General features: G+C 41.4%; 1 protein-coding gene across 3 annotated transcripts in view; it reads right to left on the bottom strand.

Moving 5' to 3' along the window:
- The window catches only part of CRYZL1 (crystallin zeta like 1), a 35,177-nt gene that overhangs the window by 17,351 nt on the left and 4,537 nt on the right, over positions 1-13,289 (bottom strand). For all 3 annotated transcript variants that reach the window (XM_081087197.1, XM_081087196.1, XM_081087198.1), the window contains 3 exons: positions 5,432-5,503; positions 4,577-4,654; positions 2,066-2,138 (listed from right to left, as the gene is read on the bottom strand). In XM_081087197.1, coding sequence (XP_080943323.1) covers positions 2,066-2,138; positions 4,577-4,654; positions 5,432-5,497 — 217 coding nt within the window. In that variant the 5' untranslated portion in view covers positions 5,498-5,503. The remainder of the gene's footprint in view (positions 1-2,065; positions 2,139-4,576; positions 4,655-5,431; positions 5,504-13,289) is intronic.

A 13,289-nucleotide genomic window follows, 5' to 3' on the forward strand; every position in this document is an offset into this window, starting at 1 on the left:
GGGAGAGGGATAGAGAATGTACATGCCCTTGACCGGAATTGAACCTGGGCCCCTTCAGTCCACAGGCCGATGCTCTATCTACTGAGCCAAACCGGTTAGGGCTCCCCCATTTCTTTTTAATCCTCATCTGAGGATATGTTTATTGATTTTAGAGAGAGAGGGAGAGAGAGAGAAAAAAAACATTGATGTGAGAGAAACATCAGTCGGTTGTCTCCTGTACTCACCCCAACTGGGGGTTGAACCCGAAACCCCGATCTGTGCCCTGACTGGGAGTTGCACCTGCCACCTCTAGGTGCACGGGACCATGCTCAATCCACCGAGCCACCCGCCAGGGCCGGAGGAGTCAGCGTCCATATCATCATTGAAGTATCAGGGTTGCTGCCTTTTACTCTTCTGCTCCAAGGATTTTCTTCACAAAATGTCTCTGTGCCAAGTATCTTAGCCCAACACCAAACTCTGCCATTCTCTCCTTTTCTTTAGTCCTTAGTACACGACATGACTCGCCTCTGCCTGCGCTCAGGGCCCCTCCCTGAGCGACCTCCTGCCGCCCGCACTCTCCCGCTCACTCCCAGGAGCCTCCCCTGCTTCTCGCTGGGCTGGCCCCTGTCCTCGGACCTTCACAGCGCCCCGCTGTCTCTCCCCTACATTGTGAATACTTCCTTTTTGGCAATCCAGAAAAATATTAGAGGGTATTTTTCCCCATTGATATTTTAGAGAGAGTGGAAGTGAGGGCGTTGGGGGGGGGGGGGGAGAGAGAGATATGATGTGAGAGAGGCACATTGATCAGTTGCCTCCAGCACGTGCCCAACCTGGCAGGGGAGGGGGGGCAGGGGAAGGAGGGGCTGGTGCACAGGCCGATGCGCTAACCACTGAGCTCACAGGCCAGGGCTACATTATGAACCCTTTGAGGGTAGGGACTTTATCTTATTTATCTTCAGATACCAAGCACTTAGCAAGTGCTCGTTAAATATGGAATAAATGAATAAATAAATGATTGCTCATCTTCTGGCCATTCTAATTCTTATTTTTATTTTCCTACAGTGTGTGTAGAAGAAAGGAGAGGGAATGAAATTATGATTTAGCTGTTAGATTACATTGAGAAAGAATCAAATATATTATGGGTTAAAATTACAGGCAATACTCAAATAGTCTAACCCACTGTATTCCATGCTCATTCACGCACAGGCAGAAAGAGCAGCCATATACTCACTGATCACAAACTACCCATTAGCAGCGAACATGAACGGCTGGTCTACTTAGAAACAAATTATTTCAAGTCCTTAGCTTACTGTCCTGCATGTCCAGATCATTATTTACTACATAAAACTTAACAATTTTTTGAGTTAAGGCAATCATAAAATCTGACTGATTATTTCTTCCCAGAACCCATTTTTATTAATTAATTAATTAATTAATTTATTTTTAAAAATATTTTTATTGATTTCAGAGAGGAAGGGAGAGGGAGAGAGAGATAGAAACATCAATGATGAGAGAGAATCACTGACCGGCTGCCTCCTGCACGCCCCCCACTTGGGATCGAGCCTGCAACCCGGGCATGTGCCCTGACCCGGAATCAAACCCTGACCTGGAATCAAACCCTGACCTCCTGGTTCATAGGTCGATGCTCAACCACTAAGCCACGCCAGCCAGGGCAGAACTTATTTTTAGATGAGCAAAATGCTTAACTTTTAAATGCTCAATTTTACACAAACTTTAAAATTTAATGTCAAAGTAGTTACTATTATGTAAATTTGGGCCAAAAGCCAATGTACAGAGTGCTTTATGCTGGTTTGTAAACAACATTGGTCATTCTATTCAGTATGATTGCTGATAGATTGAAATACATAATCCCTAAATATTTACTGAAGTATAATAAGCTCTTTAATTATAAAACACCAGTTAAGTTCTATTTTTCTTTTTAATTTAAAAAAGGAAAACATTTCTGTATAATTACATTTCCTATTTGAAGACGAGTGTATGATTTTATGTGCCAGTTCCCAATTAGCTGCCATGCAATTTTTTTACCTTAGAAAACAGATACAGGTATTTATATCTGAAAACTTACCATCTAACACGATTCCTGCAATTTCTCTCCCAACAGGAAAGAAATCCTTCTCCATCTTCATTTCTGCCAGAAGCTGAATCATGACAAAGGCCATTTATTGTCAAAAGTAAATCCTGGCTTCTTACACCAGAGGGAAGCAAGAGCACAAATCAAACCACAAAAAAAGCAAACAGGATTCAATATTTGGAATAAAGCCAAAACAAATAGCTTCACAAGATAGGTCTCTCGTTAGAGTAAGAATTGGTTGTTATGTAGGAATTAGGTATGAGTATCATTATTCCAATCACCATTAACATACTTTGTTTAACATCTTTCTTCTGCCAAGTATGAAGGGAAAATATGTCCCAAATTTACCAGTCGGCTCGTTAGATGGGGAGGGAGCTGGGAATGGGGGTGAGGCTGCTGAGAACGAAGGGTCTCCTTCCCACAGCCTTTAAAAGCCCCGGGTGTTTCTCACAGGTCTTGGGTTAAGAAGCAGGTGGGAAGAGGTGATGGATATACTTAGGAAAATTGCCATTTATTTTTAATTTGGAATTTTTTAAAAAGAGTAAATCATTTATTTTTGAGAGAGAGATTAGTGTTTTGTTAATATTCTGGCCAAACTGAGCACTTGACTTCTGAAGTGGCAGAGTATATATACAGATAAGCCTGGAGTTTAAGTTCCTGCCATTTATACTTTTACTAGAGGCCCGAAGCACAAAATTCGTGCAAGAGCAGGCCTTCCTTCCCCTGGCTGCCGGCACCGGCTTCCCTCCGGCACCCGGGACCCGGGCTTCCCTCACAGCCCCGGCTTTGTCCAGAAGGTCGTCCGGAAGGACCTCCTAAAGGACGTCTGGTCTAATTAGCATATTAAGCTTTTATTATTATAGATAATAATACCAGAGCCATGGAACATATTTGTAGGTATCATAGTATTTTAGGAATAGTAAGTAAAAAGAAATTGAAGTAATTCTCTTGTATATATTTTTTTATCTTTCAGTATTTAGATCTCCTATATAAGATCTCCTGCCTGGTTGCCAGAAAAATCTTTCAATGTGGAACTTTGTACTTTTGCTAAGATGACAACATGACACTCTCACAGAAATACTGGATGTTTCTTTTTACATGGTTTCTTTTATGCACTCTTGTACAGAGCTATAATCACGGTTATAGCAACTGCCTCCTGCCTCCGTCACCTACCATAAGCGTTTCGTACATCGCTACACATTTTCATAACCGTGATGTTTAGTAGTTGTGCAATATTCCATTGAATTCACTTTCCTATTTCTATTAGACATGAGATAATTTCCTAGCCTCGGATTTTTCCCTCTTTTCCACCTGCTCCGTCTTTTATATCTTTTCCTGCTTTACTGCACCATCGAGGCCTCCATCTCTCAAAGAGGCTCAGCAGAGGCTGTGGTCGAAGCCCGGTTCGTCCTTTTTCTCCTGGTCCCAGACTGGGACTGTCATGCATTTTCCATCGTGTAAAAAGGACAGCGTGGAAGGGCTGAGCGCAGAGCCCCGCAGACAAGGAGCAGTCCTCCTTTCCTGCTCAGGGGGCTGCACAGCAGCCTCCCTTCTCAAGTCGTGCTCAGGGAACAGAGCAGCCAGGGGAAGCTTATGACTTTGTTCTGTAATTTCCCTACATGTGGCTTCATTGCAGAAAACTTTGATTCCTAGAAATTATGGAGACATTATTATCCAATAATTGAAGGGCCCAATAAAACTTTGGTATTGATTTTTACAAAACAGAGTAAATGGCCCCGCTATGTCTATCATAGCACACTCAACCACAGCTTACCATTTGAAAACTGACCACGTATTTCATGGTCAATAATGGAAGAGGACTAGGGGTAGTGAGAGGCTGGGGATGTGTATGCAGGAGAGAAAGACAAAGAGAAATGATAAGAATATGAACTCTATCTAAAGATGTTAACTAGAAATATCTATAGAATAGACAGTTAATAAATTAGTTGATTCAATTTCTATATTTTTACTATATTTAAAAAAGCATTTTCTTCCTTGATTATAGGCCTTAGTAATTATAAATTCTCAGCCTTTCACAATGTAAAGGAGCTTATAAGTTATTTTCCAATAATAATGTAAAATTCATAACTTCAATTAGACCAGCGGTTTGCAACCTGTGGGTCGCGACCCCTTTGGGGGTCGAAAGACCCTTTCACAGAGGTCGCTTAAGACCATCGGAAAACACATATATAATTACATATTGTTTTTGTGATGAATCACTATGCTTTAATTATGTTCAATTTGTAACAATGAAATTGGGGGTCACCACAACGTGAGGAACTGTATTAAAGGGTCGCGGCATTAGGAAGGTTGAGAACCACTGAATTAGACTAATATCTTAATATGGAAACATACAAATTCACATAAACTTTTCCCCTAGCTATTCTATTCTTCTAAGGATGACAATAATTTCTTGGCACTCAGAAGTCAGTTATCATTATATTAGTAAACTAAATAGCCTATGAATTCTCATTTGACTTTTAGCCCAAATAAAAGCACCAATACCTTTGTGTTTATGTGGCTCAGAGCACAAGCTTTAACCTGAAGTTTCACATAGTTATCCTCTGCAACAGGAAGATTTTCCTAGAACCAATGATAAAATATTACACATTCATTTGAGCCCATGCCTTTATGATGTGAATTTTCATACACAACTGAACAAAATTAAACAGGCCCCAAATCTAACTTTAGGGATGAAAACTCAGAGCTATTTGTATGCCGTACTTGCATATTCCATAGTATAATAAGGATTTCGGAACCATGAACACAGTCCAGTTTCCTCTGTCATCTTTCACTAACTCCAAAATCACTTAAGTCAAGAGTCAAAATCTCAGACAGCTTGCTTCTACCAGGGGAATGATTTTGGCTTGCGACAGACCTTTCAAACAATCTCCAATATATGAAAATTCCACTCTCTATGCTTAAAGTGGTAAAAAACCAGAAACCATTTAAAGCTTAGTGAATAGGGTGACTTTGCAAAGCTCAGAAATTAGTGTGGAAAACAGTGTTTTCCACCTCTTTTATTTCACAGTTTGAGAGAATGTATTTTCTGAAATATGACTACAATCTGGAAATTTACTTTATTGTGGTATTCAAAATAAATTGAGTTAATTTTGCAACATATAAGACTATTAAGGTATTGTTTTCCATTTATCTTTTATACCACCACCCAGGGGACTAAACACTCTTTTGTAGCAACTCTTTTAAAAATATAGTTATACTACAATATGGACTAGCACTGTAACATATGATTAAAGGAAAGTAATTTGTAGCGTTTCGTTTAAGTTTCACTAAAAGATGATTTAAACTGGGTAAATATACTTATCTTGTTTCGTTTAATGATTAAACACTTTTTCTCACCCGTTCTTGAAATACAAATGTTATTTTTTCATTTGTAGAACTCTGTTGAAAATATAAGCCTTTCATAGTCACCTAAAGCAAAACAAAAGAAGAAAAAATATATACATGAAATAAACAAACCAACAAAATGTCATCTATACTAAACGAAAGCAAAAATTAAAAAATAGTGCTGGCAAAGGATAAAGTGACAACTAGAAATTTAGATAATAGTGCTTGAAAGTGATCCAGAAGTGAGTATGCCATCTCAGCAGAGAAGGGGTTTACAGGCCAGCTTTCCACATGAAGGTGAGCATGTGTTTAATCTCACTTTGCTCTTCAATAAAAATGATTAGATGTACTTGGGGGGTGGGGTGGGGGGAACGGAAGAGGTTCAGAGAGCTCAACTGTAATTACCAAAGGTGTCATTTGAAAGGCGTTCAAAGTCTTAAAAAAGACCATTAGGAGGGAAAAGTGGGCCCTCGCCGGTGGCTCAGTTGGTTGAAGCATTGTCCCCTCCACCAAAAGACTGGGGGTTGATTCTGGGTCAGGGCACATCCCTAGGTTGCAAGTTTGATCCCTGGTCCAGGCCTATGGGAGACAACCCACCAATGTTTCTCTCTCACATGGATGTTTCCCTCTCTCTCAAATCAATAAAAACATACCCTTGGGTAAGGATTAAAAAATAAATAAAAGAAAAAGTCCATCAAGACATCAAAACTGTGCCCTTAATTCTTCTGTGACAGTTTACAACCATTTAATGGAAGTATTTAAATCTGTAGTCTGTGGATTCTTGAAGCACATCTAAGGATTCCAGTTGTTTAATTTTCATAATAATTTTATGAAAGACTAATTTATTATTTTTATTTTAGAGATACAGGAAGGAGAGGGGTAGAGAGAGAGAAACATCAGCTGATTGACTGGCATGTGCCCTGACCAGGAATCACACCGGTGACCTCTTGGGGCACAGGATGGCGCTCAATCAATGAGCCACACTAACCAGGGCAGGACGATTTTCTCTTTCAAATCCTCACCCGTGGATATTTTTTCATTGATTTTAGAGAGAGTAGGAGAGAGAGGGAAAGATGGGGAGAAATATCGATGTGAGAAAAACACATCGATTGGTTGTCTCTCGTGCCCTGACCAGGGCCCGGCTGGGATGGAGCCTGAAACTGAGGTACTGGCCCTTGACCAGAATCCAACTCGGACCCTTCGGTCCACAGGCCAACGCTCTATCCGCTGAGCCAAACTGGCCAGGGCAAGACTATTAAGTGTAAATTTACAGGAGAGCACAACACACACAGGAAGTACAGAGGCCCCACTGCACAGCCTGCTGACCTCTGCGGAGTGTTCGCAGTCACGCAGGAAGCAGCACTCGCACCCAGAAGCTTCTGTGCCCCTGCTACTCGCCACCTCCCTTCCTGGGGACACTCACTAGACCAGGGGTGGGCACACTTTCTGACTCGAGGGCCACAATGGGTTCTTAAACTGGACCGGAGGGCCGGAACAAAAGCATGGATGGAGTGTTTGTGTGAACTAATATAAATTCAAAGTAAACATCATTACATAAAAGGGTACGGTCTTTTTTTTTTTTTTAGTTTTATTCATTTCAAACGGGCCGGATCCAGCCCGCGGGCCGTAGTTTGCCCACGGCTGACCTAGCCCCTAGCAGCACAGGCTCGTTGGGTCTGTCTCACTTTATATAAAAGCAATGACATCCCTTATGTCCACTTTCTTTTTCTCAACACCGTGTTTGTTTCACCCGCACTGTTGCTGGGAGTTGTAGTCCATCATTCTCATTGCTATACAGTATTACTATTATAGTCATCCATTACTATTGATTAATTCCACTATAGGCATTTGATTTTCTTCAGTTTGGGGCTTTTACAAGTTATTCTTGTACCTACCTGTACAAGGTGAAAGTGTTACTACATTTATTTTATGAAGGAGGAAACAGTCTTGCAGAGGTTAAGGCACATACCTAGGGCCGTACAGCACCAGCTGGGCCAGATCTGGGACAAACCAGATGCTCCCAACTCCGAAGCAATTTCTCTTATCCATTATACTCAACGGCTTTCTACTGAGCTGCTAACATTAGACTTTCCACTTGAAACTAGGATCCTACATCCTTTAGCTTAGGGTTGTCATTTATGAAGTCCTTGTTGATAAAACTGATATATAATTTGCAGAGCCCAGTGCAAATGAAACCGTGGGGAACCTTGCCCAGAAATTACGAAAATTTCAAGCTGGTGACCAGAGCATGAAGGCTTCTGAGCGTGAGGTCCAGGGCGAATGTGAAGGCCCCGCCAGGAGCCCTCCTGACGTTAAGCCTCAGAGGGTCTAACGGAGCTGAGTGAAGTCAGCAACGCTTCCTGCTTCCTACAACATGGTAATCAGATGCTGGAACTGAGAGAAATGGACACACACTCAAGGCACCTCTAATCATGTGTGTAGCACGTACCAACGGGGCATATGAAAACAGTGAGCCGGTCAGATGACATTAATTCCAACCCTCTGGCAAGAAGGGCTGTGTGTGCATGTCAGTGTGTGGGGGGTGTCTGCAGGGGAGCACAGATCCAGCAGCCAGGCGTCCATTTCCGTTGACAGTAAACCGGCCCTCTACGCCCAGCTCCCAAGGCCGTCTAAGATGCATGACCCGCTGCCCGTCTGCCTGACGCCCATTCCCCGCGCACACCCTACCCTATCTGATCCCGTCACTCTGCCTTCACACCAGATGGCCACGGGTCTCCGGGCTTCCGGGCCCTGCTTGTTCGCTGAGTCTGCGCTGTCCTTGCTCTGCAGATTGTGCGGAGGGAATCAAGCCCCACCCTGCCCCTCTCCGGTCTCCCCCAGTGACACTCCATCTACCCCATCTGTTCCCTGCTTCTAGATTCCATTACATACTAACACAGCCTTGCCTGCCTCACTCACTCACTCACTCACTCACTAGTGGGTTTTCCCAGCTACTGCTGGAGAGAATCAATATCCATTATCATTAAACACTGAAATCCTTGCTCCTGCTCCGTCTGGAGCTACTGGAGCTGCCTTTTGAGAAACAGAACTTTTACATGGCAACACCTTGATTTCAAAACATCTCCTTCTGTAATGCGGGAAGCCACTGTTTCCTCTGCCCACTGCATCTTAGAACATGCGCTGTCTCCCAGAGCAGCAGTCACGTGGACCTCAAACCACAGCACCCCAATTTCAAAGGCCTGGGCAGATAACTGCACTACAGCTATCATACACATAACATCACCAATGTTTTTAGTCAGACGACCCTAAACTGTTCCTCTAAATTTTGGGTTAAAATTGGCCTGGGTGGCAGAAATAAATAATGCTTAGTTGGTCCAATAAAGAACCAAGTGGGAACAAAAATATCCTCAAAATTACAAAGGGAAGAAAGAGAAGTGTTTTTACAAAAGTAGCAAGAAAATTGAGGAAATCTTATTTTACAACCCCCAAAAAGGAATACTGAGTTCTTGACACTTAGAAAGTGGTAGAATGGATGGTATTCAAGGCCCAAGTCATCTCTCAGGCATTGGTCTAGATCACTGATGGCGAACCTACGACACGCGTGTCAGAGGTGACACACGAACTCATTTTTTTGGTTGATTTTTCTTTATTAAATGGCATTTAAATATATAAAATAAATATCAAAAATATAAATTTTTGTTTTACTATGGTTGCAAATATCAAAAAATTTATATATGTGACATGGCCCCACAGTTAATAGGGTTTTTCAAAATGCTGACACGCCGAGCTCAAAAGGTTCGCTATCACTGGTCTAGATTAAATGGAACACTTAAGTCTATTATGTCAAAATTGTTTTATTGAATGTAAATATACTTGTACACAGGAAATAAATTATCTGAGCACCTTATAAAATAAAAATATAAGTTAAAATATAGCACTTATCATGCCATTTCCAAGAATGAATGTCATTAACTTCAAAATTATATGTTGTACTCTTTTCCTCAAGAAAAATGATTTTGAATATGATGTTACATGCAATAAACACCAATTATTCAAGAAAAATGACCTTATGTATAATATTATATGCAATAAACATTAATATTTCAAGGATAAAAAGATTTTAAGTATAATGATATTACCAAAACTGTACTAACATAGCATGATATCATAAAAGTTGTAGGGAATATTAAAAATCTGCAAGTAACAGGATTACTTCTATTATACTTCTAGTATATTTTTTTCCCTTCTGTCTCTATTTTTGTTCATCAGTTAATGTTGTTCATTATATTCCACAAATGAGTGAGATCATATGATATTTATCTTTCTCCGCCTGGGTTATTTCACTTAGCATGATGCTTTTAAAGTGTATTTTGTTGGATATGAGTATTGCTATTCCAGCTTTTTTTTTTTTCCCCCCATTTGCATGGAAATTTTTTTTCCATCCCTTCACTTTCACCCTGTGTCTTTTGTTTTGAGGTGGGTCTCTTGTAGACAGCATATAGTTGGGTCATGTTTTTATCCATTCAACTAACCTACACCTTTTGATTGGAGCATTTAATCCATTTACATTTAGGGTTATTATTGAGAGGGACTTATTTATAGACATTTTAATTCTGTACGGCTAGGTTTCTCTCTCTGTTTCTTCTCAGCAGTCCAGTACAGCAATCCTTTTAGCATTTCTTGTAATGCTGGCTTAGTGGTGGTGAACTCCTTTAGCCTTTTTTTGTCTGGGAAGCTCTTTACCTATTTGACCTGTCTATTTGAATGATAGTCTTGCTGGATATAGTAATCTTGGTCTCAGATCCTTGCTTTCCATTACCTTGAGAACTTCATGCCATTCTCTTCTGGCCTGTAGAGTTTCTGATGAGAAATCAGGTGACAGCCTTATGGGAACACCTTTGTAGGTAACAGTTTTCTCTTGCTGCCTTTAAAATTCTCTCTTTGTCTTTAATTATTGGCATTTTCATTATGTATGATGTGTCTGGGTGTGGGTCTGTTTGGGTTCTTCTTGTTTGGGGTTCTCTGTGCCTTCTGAACCTGTGTGACTTTTTCCTTTATCAGGTTAGGGAAGTTTTCTACCATTATTTCTTCAAACACCTTTCTGCCTCTTCTGGCATACCTACTATTCTAATATTGTTATGTTTCACATTGTCCCACAGCTCCCTTAAGCTGTCCTCCTGTTTTTTAATTGTTTTTTTCTTTTTAGTTCTCTAATTGAGTGATATTTTCAATTCTGTCTTCTAATTCACTGATTTGATCCCCAGCTTCCCCTAATCTGGTGTATTCCTTCCAATGTGTTCTTTATTTGTATTATGTCATTCCTTATCTCAGACTGTTATTTTTTCATAGTTACTATATCTTTTTTCATACTGTTGAGCATTTTAACATCATTACTCTGAACTCTGTTTCAGATAAATTTCTTATCTCTGCTTCATTTATCTCTTCTTCTGGAGAATTCACTAGTTTTTTCATTTGGGGGTTGTTTCTGTTTCCTCATTTTGGTTGTCTGTTTGGGTTTATGACTTTGTTTTAGGTAGATTCTCTATACCTCTCAATCTCTAGTGCAGGATAGTGTTAAAGGCTGTTTCTGACTAATTGGATCAGGCAAAGACTCAACGCCTCCAGGATTCTGAATTGGATTGCCCCCAGGCAATCATCCTCAGGTATGGTGAGTTTTTTTCAACAGGATGGGGCAGCAACAGGATGCCCACTTCTGCCTAGAGCAGGGGTGGGCAAACTTTTTGACTTGAGGGCCACAACGGGTTCTTAAACTGGACTGGAGGGCCGGAACAAAAGCATGGATGGAGTGTTTGTGTGAACTAATATAAATTCAAAGTAAACATCATTACATAAAAGGGTACGGTCTTTTTTTTTTTTTTTAGTTTTATTCATTTCAAACAGGCCGGATCCGGCCCGCGGGCCATAGTTTGCCCACGGGTGGCCTAGAGGCTACATTTAATCTCTTAAGTGGCCTTAGGGCAAGATGTTTGCCAATAGGGCAGTGGTTCTCAACCTGTGGGTCGCGACCCCTTTGGCGGTCGAACAACCCTTTCACCGGGGTCCCTAAGACCATCCTGCATATCAGATATTTACATTATGATTCATAACAGCAGCAACATTACAGTTATGAAGTAGCAACGAAAATAATTTTATGGTTGGGTCACAACATGAGGAACTGTATTTAAAGGGCCAGAAGGTTAAGAACCACTGCAATAGGGTGTGTCGACTGTCTTCCCCCAGGCAAGGCAGATGTCTATGTGGGAAAGATGTCCTCCGCTGTGTGAGGGAATGACTCAGCCCAGGAAACTTGGGGTGTCTGCCTTCTGAGCTCTATCCCCCGAGTCCCCAGTCCTGGTTCTGCTCTCACAGCTCCAGTCCACTTCAACCTCCCTCTGCCAGAGCACAAGGTGGGTGGCTCCACAGGGAGTTTAATGCGTTGGCCCTTTAAGAGGGTACCTGAACTTTCAGCTGCCACTCCCCGGCAGACAGCACCCCACTGCTTTCCACAGCTAGATGTGATGTGGGTACCCTCCTCAGTTTGGTGCTCTCTGCTAGGGAGCCCAGCTTCGGGATTAGATCCCAGAGTTCTCAGCGGCACCCCCCCTCCCCCCCAGCTGAGATCTCTCTCCGGGACTTCAGTTGCCGTCTGTGGGTGCCAGGCCAGCCCTTTTGTGCCTCCCCCCTCCTACCAGTCTCTATGCGTCTCCACCTTCGGTCCTTGGGTATCAGGGCTCTCTCCTGAGAGTTTTCCATTGACTATTCCGGAAGCCTTTCCGTATTTCAGTGTAATTCCAGCTTGTTCTGGGAGCAGGTCCATCTCTCAGTGTTCTTTAAAATGGTTCCCCCTTCTCCCATTTTCAAAGTCGCTGTCTCCATAGTCACATCTCTCGCTCCTATGTTCTACTCTTAACTTTCCTTCATCAAAGAAGTGCTACAGAAAACTTTTAAATGAAAATAAACCTGTTTAAAAATGTAGGCTGGCCAAAACCGGTGTGGCTCAGTGGATAGAGCGTCGGCCTGCAGACTGAAAGGTCCCAGGTTCGATTCCGGTCAAGGGCATGTACCTGGGTTGCGGGCATATCCCCAGTAGGAGATGTGCAGGAGGCAGCTGATCGATGTTTCTCTCTCATCGATGTTTCTAACTCTCTATCTCTCTCCCTTCCTCTCTGTAAAAAATCAATAAAATATATTTTAAAAAAAAATGTAGGCTGACCCGGCCAGCATGGCTCAGTGGTTGAGGGTCAACTTGTAAACTAGGAAGTCATGGTTTGATTCCCCATCAGGGCACATGCCCGGGTTGCAGGATCAATCCTCAGTGTGGGATGTGCAGGAGGCAGCCAATTGATGATTCTCTCTCATCATTGATGTTTAATCAATCCTCAGTGTGGGATGTGCAGGAGGCAGCCAATCGATGATTCTCTCTCATCATTGATGTTTCTCTTTCTCTCCCTCTCCCTTTCTCTCTGAAATAATATGTGTATATATATATATATATATATATATATATATATATATATTTTAAAGTAGGCTGATATGCCCTATAAAAAGCAAAATAATGTACAGTTTTAAATAGGTTAATTTTTCCAGGTACATTAGATTTTAAATATGCTGAATATAAATCTACAAATTGAGGATTATGTTTGTAATACTTTATACATTTATAATGGTCCACATGAAACCTATTAGAAAATCTGGAGAAACAAAAATTAAGACACCTATTTTTAATAATTTTTGGTACAAAGCAGGGGACTTTGAATAAATGATACATTTGCTATAAATAACACTTAAAAAAAGCAGTTAGTAAAGTACTGATCTTTTAAGGAATTCTAAAAAGAATCGATGGGAAGCCATTTCCAGTGGCATCATCTTAGTTATAACAGCCACATGAACTCTACTTGCTCTCCTGCTA

This window comes from Myotis nattereri (genome assembly GCF_964212035.1).
Source record: "Myotis nattereri genome assembly, chromosome: 3".
Lineage (NCBI taxonomy): Eukaryota > Metazoa > Chordata > Mammalia > Chiroptera > Vespertilionidae > Myotis > Myotis nattereri.